The sequence below is a fragment of the Theobroma cacao genome, chromosome 1 (genome assembly GCF_053813885.1).
Source record: "Theobroma cacao isolate CCN51 chromosome 1, ASM5381388v1, whole genome shotgun sequence".
NCBI lineage: Eukaryota > Viridiplantae > Streptophyta > Magnoliopsida > Malvales > Malvaceae > Theobroma > Theobroma cacao.
In genome coordinates this window covers 12,912,871-12,938,069 of record NC_142639.1, presented here as the reverse complement: position 1 = coordinate 12,938,069, position 25,199 = coordinate 12,912,871, and the positions used below count along the sequence as shown (strand labels likewise).

General features: G+C 30.8%; 3 protein-coding genes, 1 non-coding gene and 1 pseudogene across 7 annotated transcripts; 3 read left to right on the top strand and 2 right to left on the bottom strand.

The window, feature by feature from the left end:
* The first annotated feature begins 658 nt into the window (after positions 1-658).
* Positions 659-739, top strand: TRNAL-CAG (transfer RNA leucine (anticodon CAG)). Its single transcript has one exon. It is a non-coding gene; the product is annotated as a tRNA-Leu (tRNA).
* Positions 740-1,029: 290 nt separating this feature from the next.
* LOC18612422 (Auxin-responsive family protein) lies at positions 1,030-2,547 on the bottom strand. Its single transcript, XM_007049208.3, has one exon. The coding sequence runs from the start codon at positions 2,424-2,426 to the stop codon at positions 1,215-1,217; it is 1,212 nt and encodes a 403-aa protein (XP_007049270.3). The 5' UTR covers positions 2,427-2,547; the 3' UTR covers positions 1,030-1,214.
* A 1,578-nt stretch (positions 2,548-4,125) lies between these two features.
* Positions 4,126-8,011, top strand: LOC18612421 (Acyl-CoA N-acyltransferases (NAT) superfamily protein). 4 transcript variants are annotated; one of them, XR_001927424.2, is made up of 7 exons: positions 4,137-4,476; positions 4,617-4,688; positions 4,827-4,914; positions 6,079-6,211; positions 6,418-6,456; positions 7,105-7,313; positions 7,692-8,011. XR_001927424.2 is itself a non-coding variant. In XM_018119296.2 (6 exons), exons 1-6 carry the CDS (start codon positions 4,302-4,304, stop codon positions 7,183-7,185), a joined length of 588 nt encoding a protein of 195 aa, XP_017974785.2. In that variant the 5' UTR covers positions 4,137-4,301; the 3' UTR covers positions 7,186-7,597. The 4 variants fall into 4 exon arrangements, 3 of the variants coding, with proteins under 3 accessions (XP_088659260.1, XP_017974786.2, XP_017974785.2); XM_018119296.2 differs by lacking the exon at positions 7,692-8,011 and having other exon boundaries at positions 7,105-7,597; XM_088803134.1 differs by lacking the exons at positions 7,105-7,313; positions 7,692-8,011 and having other exon boundaries at positions 4,126-4,476; positions 6,079-6,260; positions 6,387-6,460.
* On the bottom strand, positions 7,618-14,513 carry LOC148764542 (cytochrome b561 and DOMON domain-containing protein At3g59070-like; annotated as a pseudogene).
* A 7,335-nt stretch (positions 14,514-21,848) lies between these two features.
* Positions 21,849-24,439, top strand: LOC18612420 (cytochrome b561 and DOMON domain-containing protein At5g35735-like). Its single transcript, XM_007049204.3, has 3 exons — positions 21,849-22,669; positions 23,176-23,430; positions 23,868-24,439. The coding sequence occupies exons 1-3, from the start codon at positions 22,064-22,066 to the stop codon at positions 24,192-24,194; spliced, it is 1,188 nt and encodes a 395-aa protein (XP_007049266.1). The 5' UTR covers positions 21,849-22,063; the 3' UTR covers positions 24,195-24,439.
* The last annotated feature ends 760 nt before the right edge of the window (positions 24,440-25,199 follow it).

The following is a 25,199-nucleotide window of genomic DNA, read 5'->3' as shown; positions in this document are numbered from 1 at the left end:
ACTACGAGGTGATTTTGAAGTTTTATTTTTGTCAATTAATTGAAACTGCATGGAGGAAATATTGAAGATGAAAGAATTTTTTTTTCTTTGATTTCAAAATTCGAACAAAACAAGCGATTCTATTCACTCAATTTGAAAGCATGTCTTATGCGACTTAAATATGTTTAAAATACTCATAGTGCTCTGGTGTATATATCACATTACTATGATGTGGAATCTACTAAGACTTTTGTGTAAGTCAAAAGTCTGATTTTTTTTCTTACCAATAAATACAAATTAAGCTTCTTTTTTTTTTTTTAAATGTTATAACTTGGAATCTTTAGAGATTTAGTTTAAAGCCTAACAAAATGAACGTTGTGAGATATATATATATATGTGTGAAAGGATATTGGCTCCAATAATCTATTTGCTAGTTTGTTGAAAGAGTACGAGAGACTAAATTGTATAATTGGTGCAAGTTAAATTGTGGTGAATAAAATTTTCTTAAATAGTTGCATGGTGAATTTACTTCACACAAATTGTTTGATTAGCATTTGGAATCTTGAGCTTTGGTAAAACCACTTACTAAATCAAGTCTAATCTCCAAAGATATTAAATGTTTTAAATTATAATTTGAAACAAACTATTAATTTTTTAATGACCCAAACTCGATAATAATGTCAAGATGGCCGAGTTGGTCTAAGGCGCCAGTTTCAGGTACTGGTCCGAAAGGGCATGGGTTCGAATCCCATTCTTGACAAATTTTCTTTTTTGTATTTTGGCTAAGGTTTTTTTCGTTTTCTGGCTAAGTTCGATGATGGGCCTGTTTTGTTGACCAAGGCCCCATAAAAAAACCTGGGAAATATGAACCCAATTTTTAATAGGCCCTTTTTTTTTTGAAATAAAAACAGGCTTGTTATTATAATTCAATGGTAGTACAATACATTTGCGCAAGAAATCATGTTTCAACATGTATTCCAAGCTTCTCATTGAAACAAATTTTGATTCTAATTTATATAAAGCATAAAATAAAAATTGTTGCTCTGAACATTTGCTAAGCAACATATTTTATTATGTATATTTGGCTATAAATACAACAAATGAGAACCTAGGTTTCAAAGCAGCATCCACAAATTCCTTACAACATTGGACTTGACATCACAAAATTAAACCCAAATGGGGAGTTTTTAGAACCATTTTACTCACTCATTTCCGTTTCTTTTTCTGTGATTTACTTAACTATGAATTCCGCTGTGGATTCCACTACCTTTATCTGATCCCGAAATCAATCCTTCTCTCCTCATCTTATCTTCTTTAGATTTTCTACAGAAAATGACCCAAGAGTTCACTTCCAAAGCTATTGAGACACCTACCAATGTCGACAGGCACAAACAGTAGCCCAGCTTAGCATAAGACCTGCTTTCTCCCATAACTTCGAAGCCCTGGAAAACATTCACAACCCCAAGCACCACGCAAGCATACCCTACAAAATGGTGATAAGATTTCCAGTACTTCCTGAATTTATGTGTAGTCTTTGGCCTAAACAGTAGAGCAAGTGTTTGAAGAGCCCCCAAGCAAAATGCCGCGAATCCAAGCTTCCTGTGGAGTCCATACGTGATTCCCGGTGACATTTCACCTAGCCTGATCCCAATTGCAAATCCCACAGTTCCAAGGGAAAATGCGGACAATTGGATCCCTGAATGAACATAAAACCAAGTAGGCCCTAACGCTTGTACGTGGCGCAAGTAGCGTGCAGTGACAGCTCCCATCGGAAGCAATAAGCCCCATGCGATGGCGTTAATGATTCCATGAACAAGTTTGAGTATATTAATGTTGTTGTGCTGTGTAGCTGCTGAGCCAGAGAAGATATCAAATGTAGCAATGGAGGAAAGGTCATTAGAAGTGGTCGGATGGATGGTTGGGGAGTAGCCTTGGACATATAGTCCTCTGTTCCAAACATGGTGAATCTTGGTTTTGTTTGTTTCAAGTTTTACCGTGGCATAAATTTGAACTGCGGCACCGTTATGTATAGTAGCCATTTTGCCACCGTATAAGGTAGCTGATGAAGAAAGTAAGTGGATATCAAGGGGGCGAGAGAGGAGTGGGGATTTCTGGAGTTTAACAGTTGGGTCTAAAATGTAAGGAAGCAGTACTAATTGACCTGAGTTAGGATCCGGAAAGGCGACAAGGGCACGTGTACCGGTCATTTCCGCGGAAGTCGGATTGATGCCCCATCCCACCCATCCGGAGGGTGATATGAAAGTGCCAAAGAAGCAAAGGTCTAATGTGGCATTGTGGGGATGGAACGTCCAAGCAATTGAGGCTTGTTGGGTAGGAAGTGTCATGCATTTCTGAAAGGATTTTGTGGCGGTGGTGGTGCTACAATGAGCTGAGAATGCAGTGTTTACATGGGAAGAGAAAAGGAAAAGAAGGAAGAGAAGGATCATGGTTGTGGAAGAAGAATGGAGGGGAGAAGAATGAACGAGGCCCTGCTTTTCTTAACATTTATGAGATTGGTACTGAAGGTTTTGTTGGGCAGTGAGAGCGGTCAGTCATGATGGCTATTGAACAAATTATGAGGACGTTGTGAAAGTGCTTAGCTTTGAAGTTAAGACTACGTTAAATTTTGGGTTTGGTAGATGTCTCAAAAGAGATTAAGGATGTGATTGTTTTTAAGCTGTTTTGCCTGATTTAAAGAATATCCCAAGCAGTCTTCCTCATCGTTTATTCCATCAAAAACCCTTTGTTTTTTCCCTGACAAATTAATATTCTTGAGTCATTCTTTTCATTTCTCAATTGATAGAAATAGTTTCTGTTAGGGACTTGTACTGAATGAGAATTCGAAGATAATCGTTTGTCATGCCTTTAATCTTCAAATTGCAAGAGTTTTTGGTTGAAAATCAGGATTGTGGTCTGCTTGGCTTTGAAGCTAAGCTACAAAAACGTGAGATTCTTTTGACTGAAGTGATGAAGCTTTTTAGCAGTAGGCCTTGGAAGCATCTTTCCATCATTGTAGATAGCGATATCTTAGTCACTAGTGAAACTCTAAAACCATGTTTGTTTAGTGGCAGTCCCTCACAGCAAGAAGTTCCATTGCAGCGTCAGTAGATATGGCCTACCCTGATTAATGTGGAAGCAAGCAGCAATCATCAAAGGGAACCTCATTCGAACACTCAAAAAAGAAATGACAATGCAATTGTACTGGACGCTAACAAATTGAATTACAGAAAGCTTTGCCTTCTGAGCAAGGTTTCCACATCTTCTTCAATCCGTTGGTCATTTTTCTTTTCTTTTCTGGTCCCTCTTTCCTGCACTCACGCCAATAAAGATCCCTCACCCTGTGCTCCCCCTTCGTTGACTATTGTGACCCCACTTCACGCAAAATTGACATACAACAATGGCGTAATATTCTCACTCATGATTTTCTTTTTGTTTTTTTTGGGTCAGGAGAAAACTTTTATTGCACAAGCATGACACAATTTTTGTGATGAAATGACGCATTTTTTCAGTTTTTCATTTTACTGGGCCTCCTTAACAAAATATAAGCACTAATGTCACATATAATACATAAAATCATAATATCTAAAAAAATTCTTAAGTTATTCATAAACCTTTAAATAAATTTTTATTTTTATATTACTTTCAATCAAATTTTTATATTTTTATTTTGAGTTATATAAGACTTTATAATCAATTATTATTAATTAAAATACCGCTTATCATTCATTTGACTTTAATGGGATATGTTAGTATGTTATAATAAATTGTGGCATGTAATGATGATATAATTACGTGATTTTGTTATTTTTATGTAAATGTCACATCGTAAAAACTTAGTTAAATAAAATAAAAGTATATAAATTTAATTAAATATAATAAAAAATAATTTATTTACAATTTTTAAAACAATTTAAAACTTTTTTCCAAGTGTTTTACCATTTATAAACTACAGAAGCATTAGATATTGGTTGCATATTCTTAATTAGTATATGTTTTATAAACCCTAAACCTAAGTACTTAATGCTTCAATAAAAAAAAAAAAACCTTAGATTTGTTTGCTTAATGTTTTTATTATTTCTTTTTTCAGAGCATCCTTCTCCTTCTATAACTTTTTTCCAATAATAATTGTACTGTTTCCAACACCAGTAAAACCTTTCGACAACTAGTGGACAAAATTTGAGTTAAAGCCTAAAACGGCAGCGTCATGCACTGACCCTTTGCTCAGATCCAAGCAGCCTAACCCAAACACAACTGTTGGCCTGGCTCTCTGATCAAACTCAGTTCGATCCTAGGCGAGTTTTGGCAACACAGAAGCAAAAGTGATGGGTATGAGTTTGGAAGGACAAAAGGTGATAATGGTACCATACATGGAAGCGCATGTCCCAAAGTACCACGTCTGGATGCAGGACCCTGCTCTCCTTCAAGCCACCGGATCAGAGCCCCTCTCCCTCCAAGAGGAATACGATATGCAGCTCTCTTGGAACGAAGACCCTCTCAGTTGTTCTCTCTCTTTATACGAATCTCTGTTCTTTTTTTTTCTTTATTTCAATTTTTGTCATAATTTCTCAAGTGGGTTAGTTTTGTTTTTGCCTTTTGAGTTTGTAATTAAGGTTTTCAAGATTGTTGTTTTTCAACAGAGAAAACTTTCATTGTTTTGGATAAGGGGATGGTTGAGGGAAAGTTTGTTCATGGGGGTCCCCATGTGGAAGGTCAGCTAAATTTTTTAAATTTCACCCTTGATTTGAGAATTTAATTTGTCAAGATGTTTTAAATACTGTTTTCCCTTTTTTTTTGGTTATGTTTATTAATTATGATTTATGATGGACTGTTGGTAAATGATGATCCAGCCATGGTTGGAGATGTGAATATCTACATGAATGATTTGGATGACCCTCAATTGGCAGAGATTGAAATTATGATAGCTGAACCAAAAAGGTACTTTCCTTTTACTTCTCGACAATAAACAAATCTATTTGTAAAGTGAAAGTTCTTGCCTCGCCCCATATTTTGTGCCCATCAGATTCATCAACATTAAACTTTTTTTTGCTTATTTCATTTCTCTTTTAAAATTTTATTGATTTTCGTTGCCTTTTTCTTCTTTTCTTTATTGTTTTCATATGGATGAATCATTTATGGGCAAGAGTGCTGTCGAAATGAAGTACTGTTAAAATAATTAGTGGACATCAGCATGTAGAGCTTGCTATGATGACTGTGGGGATGGAAGTGGGGGGATGCATTGTGTAATTATCTTCTTCATTTCTGGTGTCTTACTCAATCAAGTGTTAGAATAAAAATACCTTTCCCTGCTGGTCTGCTCCTCTGTTACCTAATGGAATTACCATTTTTTTCGTCCTTTTTGTTTTGGATTTTGAGTGTGTGTCTGTGCTGCGATTGTTGTCTTATGTTGGTATTGTGTGCTTAGAAACAGGACTGATTAGATAATACAACTCTTGGGAGGAGAAAAGAATAAACTGAAATGTTTAATTCAGACAAATCAGCAGGTGTAACACTTCAGAATGTTTACATGTGTCACAGACAAAAAATTACCTGGCAATTTGGATTTTCATTCCTTACTTGTATCCTTCGTGGTTCCCTTGTGTATTCCTGATTTTGGAAGTCATTTGAACATATCATATCATATAAATATTTGACCAATCTTGGTAGTTCTCATAGATTTTCCTAATGTAGGCTTGGTCCTTTTGATATTTGTCGATGGCCCCAAGTCCCCTAGCTTAGGAGCATGTAGAAAATAAACACAACTAATGTAAGGATTTTGTGATGGATGAATATCAATTGAAAACATTTCAAGGGGAAAAATTAACAAAGGAAATGTAAATCTAAAGGTGGAAATGCTTGAAAGGGTAGGTTGAAATTCTTTTGGAATACAAAGGCTTCTTTATTTCAAGTTGAGTTTATAAATACAAATTCCAGAGTGACATTTTTGAAAATATTTTTTTGATCCTTATGACCTTGTAGTTGATGTGCTATAAATCATCTAGGACACAAAAGAAAGATTCAAAATTGTGTACTTGGTTTAAATTCTATTTTAAATATTCTCTTTCAATCACATCTCTTAATGTTTTGCTGATGCTAGAATAGCCGCGGTAAGGGCCTTGGGAAAGAATCTGTCTTGATGATGATGGCTTATGCTGTTCAGAATTTTGGAATCCATGTCTTCCGTGCTAAAATTGGAGAATCAAATGGGTCATCTCTTAGCTTGTTTCGGAAATTGGTCTCTCTCTCTCTCTCTCTCTCTCTATATATATATATATATATATATGCCCTAAAAAGCCTGTTTTCTTGTTTTGACACTTTAATGCAAGACATTCATTTTAAGGATTAATGTCCAACCTCTTGCATGGGGGTTAAGAGACTCATATGCAGTATGTATGTACACTTGTTCTTCCTGGTTGATAAATGCCTTTATGGTTGGTGTAGGGCTTTGAGGAGGCTTCTTATAGTGAAATCTTCAAGGAGGTGAGATATTCCTTATGTCATCAAAAGTGATTGGGCAAACCTGTCTGTTGGTTTTTGAGGCCATAGGAGTTGCTGTGATCTTTGATTGTTTCCCCACTCCCCTTTGCATATGTAGGCCATCTTAATAACTAAAATTAGTTTACAGCTTTAAATAAAATCAAATAAAAATCTTAATTTTACTGAGCTAAGAATATGGTCCTAAATCCAGTAGAGTGGCACATATGTACAGTTTACCTGAATTTGTTATTTGCTTTTAATTTTGAATAAGTGGACAATAGTCATGTAATCTTCAGATATATGAATTAGAAGTTGCCAGATCAACCTAATTTGATGACTTTACCATCTAGTTTTCATCATGAGGCCCTGGCTCAAGGTACAATTAATAGGAGATCAGAGAACCAGAAGAAAATTCTTGTTAAAAACGTTTCCTAAAGTAGTCAGATGATACTTAATTCTTTTCATCTCATAGTTGATGTTCAACATGAATCTAATGTGCGCTCACTGGCTGAACAAATGTTCCCTAACTATTAGTCTTATGTTTCTTGACCAACCAAGATTGTAGGATAGGCTTATGTCAATATTGGGTGGTTTATATGTTCCTTGTATAATGTTTCTGAGACTTTTGGTTTCCTTCTGCATGATTGACAGGTAACATTGGAGTTGGCAGTGACAGAGCAAAAGCGGGAGGAGCTTTCGCTGTTGTTTGGTGATGTGGTTACACATACATAGCCCAGAAGAGGTTGTATTTTGTCCCCCCCCCCCCCCCCCCCCCCCTCCTAACTTATTTACAGAAGGAAACACTTCCATTGGAATTATTTGCAATCATGCCGAGAAGCTGAAGTTGGTTAGAGTTGGAGGTAAGCTATAGTTGTAATTATCTTATAAAAACTCCTCTTAGAGTTGAGTACTTCCAAGGAGGCTAATTGGAGTGTTAGGAGAGTGCTTGAAAGGCCACTATTTAAGTTTGATGAAGGAGCTGATTTGCTATTTCCTTCATGCTTTTCCTAGAGGATCCAAGACATATTTGGACAACCAAAATATTGGCAGGACGAGTATCAATTAGTGATAGCGAGTTGTAGAAACCAAAATTGCAGATGTAAATGCCATTTGCTTGAATTTAATGGTTACTACTATGTTTAAATGTTGGGTTTCCAGGAACAATCAAGTAAAAAATTTTGATACTGATTTAAAACTTTGCTTTTGGTAATAAACTAGTGAAGCAAACTTCTGGACAGGCATTCTGGGCTTCGTCCGACAGCTGTTCCCAAGGTGACGGAAATGGAGCAGTCCCAGCGACATAACACTCTCGCCTGATACAAGATGACCCTGAGGAATGTTGTTTGAAACCGAACTTCCAGCTTGCCAGACATAATGACAGGTAGTTTGATATCCTAGTGGTCCTAGTACAGCAAAGATAATATGGAAGGCTACGAAGAAGAGCCATTAGATTTAAAGGGTTCATTTTCAGCCACTGATCAATAAAAAAACTTGCAACTACAACAGACAAATAGGTTAGATAAAAACCTAAATAACCCAAAATAAATAAAAATAAAAATGATATTTAAAAGGAAATAATTAACCAAGAAATATTAATTAAAGTGAAAAAACTAAGAGAATAACAGAATTTTTATGAAAATTAATCATTTATAATTATATTTTCAAGTAAAAAAGATTAAATATTGAGAAATTTTTAAATAAATATTATAATAAAAATTTAATTTAATAAATCAATATTTTAACTATGATTATTTCTATTTTCGTTATTATTTATTTATAAATTAAAATTTATAAACCATTAAATACTTTTAACTCAACAATAAAAAATTAAATGTTTAATTTTTACAACAATAAATTTATTTTAACTTAATTGTCTTGTTACGGTAAACTTCACATATTTACGTTAATATTTTTCAACACTTATTCTACTTTTATAATTTTTTACGTTAATTCTTACGGTTTTACGTTAAGATTTATAAACTACTAATTTTCACTATAATCTTTTTATCCTTACTATTATTCATGCATATATTAAAATTTGTAAGCCGTAAAATACTTTAAACTCAAGAATAACAATTAAAATATTTAATTTTTTCAAAAATTATGTTTATTTAACATAATTTATTTGTTATGTTAAATCTCACACATTTACATCAATATTTTAGTCATGTTTGTTCAACTCTTATAATATTTTATGTTAATTTTTATCGCTTTACGTCAAGATTTTTTTACTATTATTTTTCGGCGTAATTATTTTTATTCTTATTATTATTCATGCATATATTAAAAATTGTAAGTCATAAAACACTTTAAACTCGAGAATAACAATTTAAATATTTAATTTTTCTAAAAATTATGTTTATTAGGTATAATTGACTTGTTACGTTAAATCTCGTACATTTATACCAATATTTTAAAAATGCTTGTTTCACTTTTATAATGTTTTGTATTAATTCTTATCGTTTTACGTCAATACTTTTAAATATTAATTTTTACCATAATTTTTTTTATCCTTACTATTATTCTCGCATAAATTAAAATTTGTAAGTCGTAAAGCATATCAAACTCGAGAATAACAATTTAAATGTTTAATTTTTTAAAAAATTATGTTTATTAGATATAATTGACTTGTTACGTTAAATCTTACACATTTATGTAAATATTTTTAAAATACTTGTTTCACTTTTATAATGTTTCACGTTAATTCTTACAGCTTTACTTTATGACTTCTCAATTAATAATTTTCATCATAATTCCTTTTATTCTTATCATTATTAATGCATACATTAAAATTTGTCAGCCGTAAAAAACTTTAAATTCGAGAATAAAAATTTAAATGTTTAATTTTCTTGAAAATTATATTTGTTTGACATAATTGACTTGTTATATTAAATCTTACATATTTATGTTAATATTTTGTCAATCTTTGTTCTACCTTTATAATGTTTTACGTTAATTCTTACTGTTTTACGTTAATTACTAATTAATACTATAATTATTTTGTCCTTACTATTATTCATCTATAAATTAAAATTTGTAAGCCGCAAAACACTTTATAAAGCTAGAACAAACATTGTCAAAATATTGACATAAATATATAAGATTTAATGTAACAAGTCAATTATGACAAATAAACATAAATTTTGAGAAAATTAAACATTTATATTGTTATTCTCGAGTTTAAAGTGTTTTACGGTTTAAAAATTTAATCTGAAAAAATAATGGTAAGGATATAAAGAATTATATTAAAATTTAGTAGTTAAAAAACCTTGACGTAAAGTAACAAGAATTAATGTAAAACATTATAAAAGTGGAACAAGCATTTTAAAAAATATTGACATAAATGTGTGAGATTTAATGTAACAAGTCAATTATGTCTAATAAACATAATTTTGGGAGAAATTAAACATTTAAATATTATTCTCGAGTTAAAAGTGTTTTATAGCTTACAAATTGCATGAATAATAACAAAGATAAAAAGAATTACGGTGAAAATTAATAATAGAAAATTTTTGACATAAAGTGATGAGAATTAACATAAAACATTATAACGATTGAACAAATATTGTCAAAATATTGACATAAATGTGTGAGATTTAACGTAACAAATTAATTATGTCAAATTAATATAATTTTTTGAGAAATTAAACATTTAAATTGTTATTTTCGAGTTTTAAGTGTTTTATAGTTTACAAATTTTAATATATGCATGAATAATAGTAAGGATAAAAAGAATTATGGTGAAAATTAGTATTTAAAAAACCTTGATGTAAAGTGATAAGAATTAATGTAGAGTATTATAAAAGTGGAACAAGCATTTTTAAAATATTGATGTAAATATGTGAGATTTAACGTAACAAGTCAATTATGTAAAATAAACATAATTTTCTGAAATATTAAACATTTAAATTTTTATTTTTACGTTAATTCTTATAACTTTACGTCAAGATTTTTTAAATACTAATTTTCACCATAAATCTTTTTATCCTTACTATTATTCACGTATAGATTAAAATTTGTTAACCTTAAAACACTTTAAATTTGAGAATAAAAATTTAAATGCTTATTTTTTAAAAAAATTATGTTTATTTGACATAATTGACTTATTATGTCAAATCTCACACATTGACATCAATATTTTGTTAATCTTTGTTTCACTTTTATAATATTTTACGTTAATTCCTACTGTTTTACATCAACAACTAATTAATACTATAATTATTTAATCCTTACTATTATTCATCTATAGATTAAAATTTGTAAGCTGCAAAACAATTTAAATTAGAAAATAAAAATTTAAGTGTTTAATTTCTCTGAAAATTATATTTGTTTTACATAATTAACTGGTTACGTTAAATCTCACACATTTATGTCAATATTTTGAACTTGTTTCACCTTTATAATATTTTATGTTAATTCATACCGCTATACATGAAAGTTTTTTAAATGCTAATTTTTATCATAATTCTTTTTATCCTGACTATTATTCACATGTAGATTAAAATTTGTAAGCCATAAAACACTTTAAGCTCGAGAATAACAATATAAATGTTTAATTTCTTCAAAAATTATATTCAGTTAATATAATTGACTTATTATGTTAAATCCCATATATTTACGTCAATATTTTGACAATACTTGTTCAACCCTCATAATATTTTATGTTAACTCTTATCGTTTTACTTTAAGGTTTTTCCACTACTAATTTTTACCGTAATTCTTTTTATTCTAATTATTATTCACATATATATTAAAATTTGTAAGATGTAAAACAATTTAAACTCGAAAATAACAATTTAAACGTTTAATTTTTTCAAAAATGATGTTTATTAGACATAATTGACTTGTTACATTAAATCTTACATATTTAAGTCAATATTTCAACAATATTTGTTTCAGCTTTATAATGTTTTACGTCAAGGCTTTTTAAACATAATTTTTGGAGAAATTAAACATTTAAATTGTTATTCTCGAGTTCAAAGTGTTTTACGGTTTACAAATTTTAATATATGAGTGAATAATAATAAAGATAAAAAGAATTATGATGAAAATTAGTAGTGAAAAAATCATGACTTATAGTGTTAAGAGTTAGCATAAAACATTATAAGGGTTGAACAAACAGTGTCAAAATATTGACGTAAATGTATAACATTTAACGTAGCAAGTCAATTATGTCAAAAATAAATATAATTTTTTGAGAAATTAGACATTTAAATTGTTATTCTCAAGTTTAAAGTATTTTATGACTTATAAATTTTAATCTATACGTGAATAATAGTAAAGATAAAAAGAATTATGATGAAATTTATTAGTTGAAAAATCATGACTTAAAACTATAAGAATTAACATAAAACATTATTAAGGTGGAACAAGCATTTTAAAAATATTAACGTAAATATGTGAGATTTAACGTAACAAGTCAAATATATCTAATAAACATAATTTTTGAAAAAATTAAACTTTTAAATTGTTATTCTCGAGTTTAAAGTGTTTTATAGCTTACAAATTTTAATTTATGCAAGAATAATAGTAAAGATATAAAGAATTATGTTGAAATTTAGCAGTTGAAAACCTTGACGTAAAATGGTAAGAATTACGTAAAACATTATAAAGTTGAAAAAAGTATTGTGAAAATATTAACGTAATGTGTGAAATTTAACGTAATAAGTCAATTATGTCAAATAAACATAATTTTTGAAAAAATTAAATATTTGAATATTTATTTTTGAGTTTAAAGTGTTTTACAGCTGATAAATTTTAATCTATACGTGAATAATAGTAAGGATAAAAAGAATTATGATGAAAATTAGTATTTAAAAAGTTTTGACTTAAAACGGTAAGAATTAATGTAAAATATTATAAAGTTTGAACGAGGATTGTTAAAGTATTGATGTAAATATGTGAGATTTAACGTAACAAATTAATTATGTCAAATAAACATAATTTTTGAAAAAAAATAAAACATTTAAATTGTTATTCTTGAGTGTAAAGTGTTTTACGGCTTAAAAATTTAATCTATGCAAGAATAATAGTAAGGATAAAACAAATTACAGTAAAAATTAGTATTTGAAAAGCCTTGACATAAAACGGTAAGAATTAACGTAAAACATTATAAATGTGCAACAAACATTTTCAAAATATTAATGCAAATGTGTGATATTTAACGTAATAAGTCAATTATGTCAAATAAACATAGTTTTTGAAAAAATTATGCAATTAAATTTTTATTCTCGAGTTTAAAGTAATTTAAAGCTTATAAATTTTAATTTATGCATAAATAATAATAAGGATAAAAAGAATTATGGTAAAATTTATTTGTTAAAAAATCTTAACGTAAAGTGGTAAGAATTAACATAAAATATTATAAAGGTAAAAAAAGATTGTCAAAATATTGACATAAATGTATGAGATTTAATGTAACAAGTTATAATAATAATTTTAATTGAATTAAATTGGTAAGTTATAATGTTAGTATAAAAATAATAATATTTTTATATTTTAAAGTAAAAAAATTAGACTAAAAATAAATTAATATAATATTTAAAATAAATTAAATTAATTTAAGAATTATCTATATTGTTAATAAAAAATGGATAAGTTTAAAAATTATTTTATGTTGTTTACCTGTTAACTGTTAATATGTTTTTATTATTTTTTAAAAAATTATTTTAATTAACCTTACAGTAAGGTTAACCTTACTGTAGAATTCACCCATTGTTAACATATTCGGCTGAGATATCGGAATCAGGAATGCTGGTTTCCTGGTGCTGCATTCAAGGGTTGTAAGTCATTTGTGTTGTATAAGATTATATCATACTGCCATTAGAATTGAGAAAAGCAACAAGAACATGAGATCTAACCATGCCTCTTCCCATTGGATTTATTGCGCATGCAGTCCAATTCCATCCCCTGAGAGTCTGGATAGCTCTGCATGCAATCTGAACCTTTCTAGTGAATTGAATGTACAGGTTACAGACTTGAGAAATGTTGTATACGAGGGTTTGCTGATGTCTAGATGAATTGTTGGGGCACACTGCTAGCTCATTTCTGTAGTCTCAACATCTTAATTTCCAACCCGATAGGTTAATGGTACTAGTTACTACTACTAATCCCAAATGAAGGCCTAGTCTAGGAAGCAACTTATTTTTTGGATAAACCAACAAAAAATTAACAGAAATATATATAGTTGAATATATTACTATTTTTTTTTTGTTTTTTTGCAATGTAGACCCATCAAATTAAAATCCAAACGACCCGTTAGCAATATAGGTTTTAAATCCTAATAATAAATTGGGCCCTCAACCCAGTTAATAAATTGGTTTTCAAGCTATTAAGCTGATAAAATTTCAGATCCGAATTAAAACCAGTTCAAATAAAATAGATGTAGAAGATTTAAAAGTAAAAGTCGGATTAATTATCAATGATGACTTTATCTGAATTATTTGGAATTTGATTAAAAATTCCGGACAAAATGAGATGGTTACAATCCGTTTAAATACGCTAATTACAATAACTTATTTAAATAAGAATAGTAAGTCCTTTCGAGCATTTGCTTTATGGAAAGATAACCTGATGATGGCACAACGGTTGAAAAGTTCAAACATATATCCAAAGAGAAACGTAAGATGTGTTATTGGAAAAATCAGAACCACGTGAAAGCTATAAGTTTAGTTTGAATAATACGAAGAAAATGAAGACCATCTCTGTCATGCAAACTTTGTTGATGTGTTATTGGAAAATTTGGACGACATGAAGTCGACAAAGAACAAAGAAAATAGTGGGTTTGGGATGTTTGAACATTTCTTGATTTCGTGATGGCGACATTAAACACGGCTACACATCGATATTTCAACGAAAGGCTCATTTGGAGTTTGGATCCTTTCGAGTTTCAAAGCATGGTTTATATGGTTGGTCTAGAAAGGCTGCTATGTATGGCCAGCCCCACCTTGCTAGTCCTGAAAGGTGGGCCTCTTTTTGAGACTTGGACAACTTGCTTATATAAGAAGTTCATTAGATTTTGGCTTTCTCCAAAAATGGAAAATTTGAAGTTACCCTGTCATTTCTGAAATCTTGGAATGTTTCCGGAGTTGATTTTGATTAGGGTTATCAATAAGTAAGGCATTTAATAATTTTGAGGTACAGGAATCCTAATTTTATAAAAAATAAAATATCCAAACCTTATTAGTTATCCAAATACTTTTAAAAATTACTATTCTAATTTTAACCTTAATACATCATCATTACTTTATAATTACTCAAACCTGTTTAAAAACTCAATTATATAAAAAACTTATTAAAATGCTATTCATGGTACCCAATTACCCAAATCTGAATCCATACCCGTATTCATATAATAATATTTCTCCTACATATTTTCATATAATTTACTAATAATTAAATTAATAAAAACATACAAATAATAAATTTAAAATTTAAATAATAAAAAAAATCTCAAACATAATTAATAATTTTATAAATTATAATTTTTGTAATGTCAACACAAAATAGAAAATAAATATATTTATATTTAAAGTGTACATATACTAAAAATATTTTAGTATATATATAATAGTAATTATATTTTTTATAAATGAACCCAATGTATATAAAGTATATATATTAAAAGATATTATAAGTCAATTAATAATCATAGTTTCATTAATTAATTTAACTAACTATACGGATTTGTGATTTGTCCTTAATTACATGAAATTAAAAAAATAACTAGGTTTTAAAACTATTCTAATCTGACAACTTCCCTTTAGATTTATATATTATAATATATAAACAAAACTATATATATTGTAATTAATAACTTTGTCAGTTATAGTTTTTATAATGTTAATACAAAATAGAAAGTAAATATGTTTAGTTTTAAAGTATGTATGTATGTATACACACACATTAAAAGTATTTTAATATATATAATAGTAATTATATTTTTTATAAATGAACTTAATATATAAAAAGTATATATATTAAAAGGCATTACAAGTTAATTAAAAATTATAGTTTTATGAATTAATTTAATTAACTATAAGAGTTTATCCCTAATTATCTGAAATTAAAAAAAAAATAACTAGGTTTCAAAACTATTCTAATCTCACAACTTTTGTTTAAGTTTATATATTATATGTTTATATAAACAAAGGTATATATATTACAATTAATAATTTTATAAGTTATAATTTTTGTAATGTTAACACAAACTAGAAAGTAAATATATTTATATTTAAAGTATATATATATATATATTAAAAATATTTTAGTATAGATATAATAGTAATTATATTTCTTATAAATTAACACAATATATAAATTATATATATTAAAAGACATTACAAGTTAATTAATAATCATAGTTTCATGAATTAATTTAATTAGCTATATAGATTTGTCCTTAATTTCATGAAATTAAAAAAAAAATAGTTAAGTTCCAAAACTATTCTAATCTCAAGAGCTTTCTTTAATTATATATATTATAAGTTTATATAGACAATGGTATATATATTATAATTAATAACTTTTGTAATGTTAACACAAAATAAAAAATAAATATATTTATATTAAAAGTATATATATAAATAATAGTAATTATATTTTTTTATAATATGATATAATATTCATATTATTTAAATATAATTAATAATTTAATAATTTTTAATTTAAATATATTAATGTCATCACATTAATAATTAGAATAATCATACTTTTCATATATTTGTTAGATTTTAACAAAAAGAATTGCTTGTAAAGTTGGTAAAAATTGTATATTTTTAACTTAATTATTGAAATAATAATTAAAATATTTATAAATGATAATCGGATTTGGTAGCGGTATTCAAGAGATGGTACTTAAACCCTACCCGTATAGTGAAATCACTACCCGAACTTATCCCAAATCCAATTACAAGATATCTTTATTTTATATAACCGGATCCAATATCCGTAGGTACCTTGAAATCAAATACGCATTGCCATCCCTAATTTTGATTGATCTCTTCTTGTTCTTTTAGCTAGATTTGGGGATGAAATGCCTTTTTTATGTTTTGTTCCTTCCAATTTTTCATTTCGAAGACTCCTTTCTTTTATTTTGGGGCCAGACTTCTTGGTCTCGAAACCTTTTTTTTCGCTTGAACTGAGGAGAAAATGAATAGATCAGTTCGGTAAAAAGGGGATTCAAAATGAAACATATTGATATTGTTTCAATTATTATTATATATTGTTTGTCCCAAATTAAAAAGGTGAAAATACTTTTTATTTCAACTTTCAAGTTACGTTATAGTCTTCCTCTTTTGACGTCAAAACTATATATATATATATATATATATATATATATATATATATATATATATGCAACAAAATGACTTTTATGACTAGGCACCAGATCATATTTGGACCATATATATATATATATATATATATATATATATATATATGCATCAAAATGACTTTCATGACTAGGGACCAGATCAAATTTGGACACTATATATATGCAACAAAATGACTTTCATGACTAGGGACCAGATCAAATTTGGACTTAGGGTTAGGGGGAGCTTCGGAAAGGGGCAACATGCTTCTCATCAATCGATTACATACCACTTACTTAGCAATAACCTTTTACAACTAAGTCAGACATTTCAGTCTATGGGGGATTAATGTTGGCTTTTATCAATGGTAATGGTGAAGTTCCACTCAAATTGTTTGCCCTTCCGAATGATTAACTTCTAATTACAAAACAAGTTTGGTAAAAAGCAATTCAGTATTTGGGTGGATGTAATATAAAATAGCTTGTGTTACAAAAATGGGTGAGTGAGAAGGAGAAAGCATCAAATAAGGTTGAAAGGGTCAAAGTAGTGTCAGAACTAGAATCCACATTCTCTGCATTGTATTATGGACTTTTTTTTTGTTGTATAAAGCAAAGGTAAAGCAAAGTACTTGAAATTTATAATATATTTAAAAGGAAGCTCTACAGAGGTTTCTTTTTCTAGTCATGTGTAGGCTATATGAAAAAAGAAAAAAAAAGTGGAAAGAGAAAGAAAAAAACAAATAGAAAGAAACCCGTGTGCAACGCACGGGTCATAATCTTTTATTATAAAAACAAAAGATCTACCATATATGGTTCATTCATTGCACCTTGGCCAAGTATGCAGCTGTTCATCTTATCATAGTGAAATTGTTAATGTATTTCCCTTTATTTATATAGAAAACAGTTTCTTACACCGAGCTGCTTTTTGCTTGTGGAAGGAATTCAACTACTTTTATCTGCTATTTTCCACGTATCATAATGACCATTTCAAAGACTTTTCACAAGAAGAAAAGTATTTGGATTATTAGTTTATATATTTTAGTTAAAGGGTGTTTTGGGTCAAGCAGGGTTATGCCCGAGCCTGGTCCTCTTATTTAAAATTTATTTATTTTTAAAATATTGAAAATATTTTATGTTAATAGTTTAATTATATATACATATTAAAATTTGCATTAACTAAAAATAATTATTTAATTACCTCAAAGAAAAAACTTGTCCAAGACTCGGCTCGAGCCGACTGCCCTAGTACTCATGGATAGGTCTATAGCCAATTAAAATAAATACATTAACTTTTAGTGTAAATTGACTAATATTAAGATTTATATTCTCATTTTGTGTACTAAAAAAAGGGTTTTCCTTTCATTGTTGAGATTTATTGAAGGGATCGTTTTGGAATTATTTATGTTGAGGTATTAATCCTTTTTTAATTAGGTCATGATTTGATGCAAAAGTAAGTCTTTGGTCCTTGCATCACCAGAAACCCTCTTTTTCTCTCTTTATTTTTCACTTGAGGCGTTAGAGGTCAGATTCAAAGAAAATTATGGTGTTTTTCAGAAACCATTGCAGGGAAGAGATGGAGGATTATGATCTCATTGTAATTAGAGCTGAGAATGACAAGTCCCTTTCGCTTTTGGAAGCTTTACGTGTGGGCGTACGTGGCTGGGGTTTGAAACATATGTGTTCATATATTTAGGTGAATTTAAGGCATTAGAATCAACGGCCATTTCAATGATTGTAACCGAGCGAAATACTTTGCACCGACTTGCATGATTCAATGGCGTGTAGTTGAGTGCAATGGGGCTTTGTATCATTCGTAAGGAAGATTATCGTGGATTCAAGTTCAAGTCTTCTTTATATATATATAAATTTTATTTGAATTGTATGATTTCTACATGCTTTCACCCATGTGAACAAAGTCTTTGGAGGATGTGAGATTAAAGAAATTTGTTTTTCTTATTGGAAATCAAAAGAAAATATGTGTTGAAAATGTTGAGTTAAAATTTAACGGTAAACTAATTTTATAAAAACTTTATATGGTAATATGAACGACAAAGTCAATCAACTTAAACGTCCAATCAAAATAATTAAAAAATTAAATAAAAAAAATTAAACGCGTGACTTCGAATGGGAAAATGCTTCAAATTTCTAAAGTTTTCGCTTGAGAGGGACCAAGATAGGAAAATGTTAAGCTTTTAGCACAAAATATATGTTTCCGATCTTGATTTAGGCTCACAGAACTATAACTGGCCGCTGCCTAGCTAGTTAATCTAGACCTGGCAAAATCCTGAAACTACATAATCAACGACCAAAGATTGTGGAAAACTATTTTACGAACTTTTAATGCCCATGTAGGAATTATCATTGCCCACTTTATGGGACAATGTCCCCCTCCGCCACCATTTCAACAAAACAGTTCTTCAACAATCGGTTTTCTTCCTGACCCTTAAAGCGGTAATTCAGCAAGGAGCTGTTAGGGAAACCGAATTATAAGTACCGCTGCATGAGCAGCAGGAGCAGGGCCCCAAACATCCATTAGCTTGGACCTTCAATGACTCCGATCCATATTTCATTTTCTGGAACATCTCATTTGTTAAAACTGCATTTATAGCAAGCAGGGTAAAGGTTGCAGCGGATTTCGCAAGGCCTGCATCATGTTTGCCTAAGCCAGGATGATCTCCCCAGAAAAATTGACCTTTGGCCTAATTATGAGCTTCAACGTCAAAGCATTTTTGTTTTGGAGGCTAAGTTTTATGTCGAAGCTTGAGGACACTGAAAGAAACGTTAATTAAGAGTCTTGGTGTGGTACTGAATGATCCTGTACATTTATTCTTTATTAATAGTTGGATGCATGTTATGTTGTAGGTTTGTCCTTGTTCAGCTAACAATTAAATTTTTGGTGATCAACTGCTTGTTATTTCTTAGTTGTGCAACTTAAAAACTTAAACCGTTACACCAGAGCTTCGTAACATAACATGTTTGATGCTTCATCACAGCAACCAATCGTCAATTCCTTATTTTAACCAAAGGTCAAATATAATAAACCACAGAATTAACAAAGTATTTATATATATATATATATCAAATTTAAACAACCATTCACCACAAAATAAATCTCATTTTAATCTTTGATTGAGTTGATTAATGAATAATTGGCAAAATAAATGAGTAAGTAAAAATCCTATGGTTAACAAGGCACACTCATGTCAAATTAACTTGAGCCACAAGCACATCGTATACAATCCTAGCCTCACATGTAAACACGTGGCCGAGTCAAAAGATTTTAGTCTCTTTCACATTAACCAAATTCCCTCCAAAAGCATTGACATCAGACTTTATATGATCGTGCCACTCCTGGCATTCTTTTTTTATTTTTGTTTTTGTAAGAAAAAACAGGCAAAAGGGGTGTGGAAGGGAAATAGGGGATCCGAAATTATAGGTGCGACGTAGCAATTGATAGAGCAACAAGTTAACGCTTAACAATCTAGAAGGCCAATTAGGACGATGTTGTCCGAAACGACGTCGGCCAGGTACACGACACGTAGACACAAGGTTTAAGAATGCCGAACAGACACGGCATCTGCATCCTGGACCTCACCTATGACGTAATTAAATGTTTTGGTCAAACTAAGCAAAATCTTTTTTTTTTTTGTTTTTTTTTTTACTTTTTGGTTTCTAATTTCTATGTTCCATTCAAACCAAACTGTCAACTTAATTCCATCTTTGACATAATAATACAAAAGAAAGCAATACATAAATTGCCGAATTTTAGCCGGCGACATACACCTCGGCCCAAGTCAAACACTCTTATTTATTTATTTTCTTACCATCTCGTTTTACATTACGTTCTCTATTCTCCCATTTTTTAAATGGTAATTCGCTGGTCAATAATAATAAGTTTTTTTGCATTTGTTTTTTCACTTGGAACAAACACCTCATTTGATTAAAGGTTTATAACATAGTTTATATAACTCATCTTGTAATGTTGATATAATCATCAAATGGCTAAGATAGTATCGTCAAGTAATAGTAGGTGCATGTATTTTTTATTCAGAAAAATCAAATTTAAAATTTTCTTTCTCAAAATAAAATAACAAAAAATGACAACTCAATGAAATTGATAAAGAAAATTATATAAAATAACCCATCATCCTAGATGTAATTAATTAAGTCTAATTAGTGTGATCGAACATTAAATCAACTCCTAAGCCTTGATGAAAGGTGATTTTCGACCTAGAATACTATTAATTTTATTAGGCCTTTGTAATTAAGCACTCTAGAATTCAAAAACCAACTCATAACTCTTTTCAGATGCATGGTTGACTCAATACTTATTATAATCTAGATATAAGACTTTCTAAGGATCATATTAGTAATACAGCTTGCGGTTTGCTTCCTCCATGATAAATGAAATTAAAAAGCTTGAAACCCAAATGGCTTCTATAAATTTTTTGAACTACATAATAAAAGATAATTATCTCTCATTTTGTACATTCTATTGAAGCCCACCAATTGCATTTTATTTGTTTGAGTGCATAGATATACTAATAACTAGTAAGTTAAATTTACGCATCACTTCCTAATTCTTTTTTAGATTTGCTGGGGACAACTAGAGTTGGTGTTGTGTTGAAAATTTAAGCAGATTTCAAGTTTCTCGGTGGACTGAATTGTTTACAACCGTGTAGGGCCATTCCTTTAGTTTTTTTGCCTATTTTCCAATAAGAACTAATTTCATCGGAAACTTGCAGCTGATCAAAATAATGTGTGAACGCTGAACATAGACTCAAAGAGGGTGGTTGGACATAAGAGAGCGAGAGAGAGAGAGAGACAAGACATTAATATAGTAATGATTAAAGGAGAAAAGGAGTGCTGAATTGCAGAAACAAGGAATATAGTAATGCTTAAAGGAGAAAACGAGTACTGCCAATAGGCCAAGACTTTCTCCCCTGCTTCCTCGCTAATTTAAAAAACCTTCACTGTGTCCTCAAGACCACTAAGTTTAATTATAATTTCAACAAATTAAAATAAATGAGTATATATTGTATGCAGAATTCGTCAACAAAAACAAACTCTTTTAAAAGTCTTTCGAAGGACCTCACTTCCGTTCCTGACTTCTTCCTACTTCTTTGATCATTCCCTCCTACTTTAGAAACAGAATTCTATATAAATCTACGTAGTTGGGGTCCCAAAAGGCTTGAGATACCAAATTGCCTTGGCAAACAATCTTTCCGGTATCATTTTCTGGGACGTCGATCCTGGGACCTTGTGTTTTTGTCAAAGGTACAGAATTGAGATTAATTCAAGATGGAGAAAGCCTCGAAAATTGTCCTTTTCTCATGCCTGGTGGTTTCTTTCTTGGCTTCATCGTGTGCCCAAACCTGTCGTACCCAAACTTTTTCCAACAACAGGCAATATGACAACTGCAGCGATCTTCCAGCCTTGAACTGTTACCTCCACTGGACATATCGAACAGATGGGACCGTTGATCTTGCCTTTAGACACACCGGCACCAACTCGGGAAGATGGTCAGCATGGGCTATCAATCCCAGTGGAGCACGAATGTTTGGTTCCCAGGCTTTGGTCGCCTTTGTCAACTCCAGTGGCGTCGCTCACGCATTCACAACACAAGTTAATCTTCCGTCCCCTACCATGCAACAGAGTAATTTGAGCTTTGAGGTTCCCAGCCTTTCAGCAACCTTTGAGAACAATGATATGACGATATTTGCTGTTCTGAGGATCTCCGAAAACTTGTTATCTACTAACCAGGTTTGGCAGGAAGGTCCTGTGACCAACGACGTTCTAGGGATGCATCCTACTTCTGGAGAAAACATGCAATCCGTTGCAAGTGTCAATTTTCTTACAGGACAATCTGGAGGGAGTGCATCTAATTCAAGGGCTAGAAGAAGAAATGTAAGTGACTAGAATCTTGGGTCAAATTCACTTAGACAGCATATTTTCTTGATCGTATCATTTTAATTTGGTTTTATTATCATCATCATCATCAGCGCCAAGTTTTGATAGATGGGTTTACTCTTTCAACCACCATTCATATCTTCCTGTCTGTTTCCTTGTTTGCTTCGTTTCTGTTTTATTTTTTCTTGGAGAAAGGAGGCGCCTATAATATTGGATTCATAAGTGAATAGTAATATCTGTTACACGTTTATTTAGAGTTTTCCTCTAAATTAAATGATTGATGATTAATTTGTTCTAAAATGGATTATATAGTGTAAGTTTAACATGTTCACAAGATCTAAAGTTTAGGCCTTTCTAAGAAATTTATTGTTGAATTTGAGCTCTGTTGTCAAACTTGATTTGAATTCGAACTTGTTAAAATTTCTCTGTTTTGAACATGGATAGAACTGGAACTACCATTCAATAGTCCAATTTCTTGAAGTTGGTTGTGTTGAATTTTCCAGGTTCACGGAGTACTGAACACTGTCAGCTGGGGAATTTTGATGCCTTTGGGAGCCATAACAGCTAGGTACATGAAGGTGTTCAAGTCTGCAGACCCGGCATGGTTTTATCTCCATGTTGCTTGCCAATGTTCGGCCTATATTGTTGGTGTTGCAGGATGGGCTACTGGTATTAAGCTCGGCAGCGAGTCTGCTGGAATCACCCAGAATCCCCACAGGAACATTGGCATCACCCTCTTCTGCCTCGGAACTCTTCAGGTTATTTCTTCCCCCTTTACATTAACATAGTTAATTCAACAGTAAACACAATACTGGCTAAAGGAAATGTGGAATTCCATATCCGTTATATTTTTTTAAAAAAGAAGTGATCTCAGATTGGAATATCCTATTTTTGGTTATCATGTTCAACTGGAGTTGATTCATAATTTTTGCTAGTCTCTGTCAATTCTCTGTTCGAGAAGCAACCATATCAAGTAAACTGAGAGAGAAGTTGCTATCAGATATTACGTATAATGGACCTTTACAAGATACCCACTACCCCACTTCTTAGAGTCATTTTAGGTCTTTTTCTTTTGTTTGCCGCTATGATATGTTTCATGGCGTTTCTTAATTGTGTTCCCTTAAAGACTACTCCACTAAAATTATTACCTCTGTAGCAAAGGTTTCTTACAGGTATTTGATTGTCATATTGGCAGGTGTTTGCTTTGCTTCTGAGGCCAAACAAGGATCACAAATACAGATTCTATTGGAACATATACCACCACTCCATTGGTTACTCTGTCATCATCCTCAGCATCATCAACATTTTCGAGGGTTTCGACATTCTTCAACCTGAGGACAAATGGAAGAGAATTTACATCGGCATCCTCATATTTTTGGGTATTGTCGCGTCTTTGTTGGAAGCATTCACTTGGTACATTGTTCTCAAAAGGAGGAAGACTGGCTCTGATAAGCACTCTAACAGCATGAATGGAGCAGGCAATGGAGTGAATGGATATGGTGCCAGGGGACAGGGAGTGTAATACATATTTTTTTTTCTTTTTGGGTTAGTAGGCTTTTTCATTTTTGTGTTTGTTCTTCGGTGTTACTAGTACTCTCTACGTTATTATTTTTGACAGTCCGATACACCATGAGTTGGGGTATTTTGGATGACCACCCATTTGTTATTACAGCTTATTGTTTTTAATTCTGTTGTAGTTATAATGTGATCCCTGAGATATACACTGTAGTTGTGGTGTGCATAGATGAAGTCTTTTCCTTGTCTCGATTCCATTTTCTTTTCAATTCGTTCATTGTTCCTTTAATTCTGGTAGACATGTTGGGCTGCGGAAACTAAACAGCAAAATTGACGTACAGCCAATTCCATGGGGACTTTGATGGGGGAGGGGGAGAAGTGTATGGACCAGTGAAATAAATGTTGTGTATGTGAAAGGACGTGTGGCAATCACTTGCCAACTTAGTCCAAGGGATGGGTGGCTCTCCAAACAACGTTTAAATGGTGTAATTGGGTAATTTAGGTTAGGTTCCTTTGCCTAATTTATGGTCAATTAGTTTAGGTGATTTAAATTAAATTTTGAAAAGTACATTATGAGAAAAGTAGAATTAGATTTACCGACCCTTTGTTGAGTCAATAGCTATTCATATGGAATTTCGTTGTTCATAATTACTGCAATACATCATGCGTAACTGGGCATGCACCCACTTTTTGTATGAGAGCCAACTTGTGTATAACTGTAGATTGCATTTCGTTTTTCATGTTTTGGTCCTTCCTAGTTTTGCTTGGTAACCTGGTGAAGCAACAAGGTTATGGTGCCACTTTTGGGCTTTCGGATTAGCATTCATTACTTTCATGGACTACGAACTAGCTGCAGCCGCAGCCCACAATCTAAAGTTTAACTCTTCAGTTTACCAATATGGCCAATAGGACCAGATCCCATATTTCTTGCGACCTGTCTCCACCAATATTGTTTCATCTTCACATACAAAGAGCAAATCTAACCAAAAGAAGTGACAAAAACTAACCAATT

Bases quoted from the DNA above. Each gene is read 5' to 3' on its own strand.
- LOC18612422 (XM_007049208.3), bottom strand. From the start codon at position 2,426: ATGATCCTTCTCTTCCTTCTTTTCCTTTTCTCTTCCCATGTAAACACT.
- LOC18612421 (XM_088803134.1), top strand. From the start codon at position 4,302: ATGGGTATGAGTTTGGAAGGACAAAAGGTGATAATGGTACCATACATG. The intron at 4,689-4,826 runs GTCAGCTAAATT...ATGATGATCCAG, and splicing joins TGGGGGTCCCCATGTGGAAG to CCATGGTTGGAGATGTGAAT. The intron at 6,261-6,386 runs CCCTAAAAAGCC...ACTTGTTCTTCC, and splicing joins TATATATATATATATATATG to TGGTTGATAAATGCCTTTAT.
- LOC18612420 (XM_007049204.3), top strand. From the start codon at position 22,064: ATGGAGAAAGCCTCGAAAATTGTCCTTTTCTCATGCCTGGTGGTTTCT. The intron at 22,670-23,175 runs GTAAGTGACTAG...TGAATTTTCCAG, and splicing joins CAAGGGCTAGAAGAAGAAAT to GTTCACGGAGTACTGAACAC. The intron at 23,431-23,867 runs GTTATTTCTTCC...TCATATTGGCAG, and splicing joins TCTGCCTCGGAACTCTTCAG to GTGTTTGCTTTGCTTCTGAG.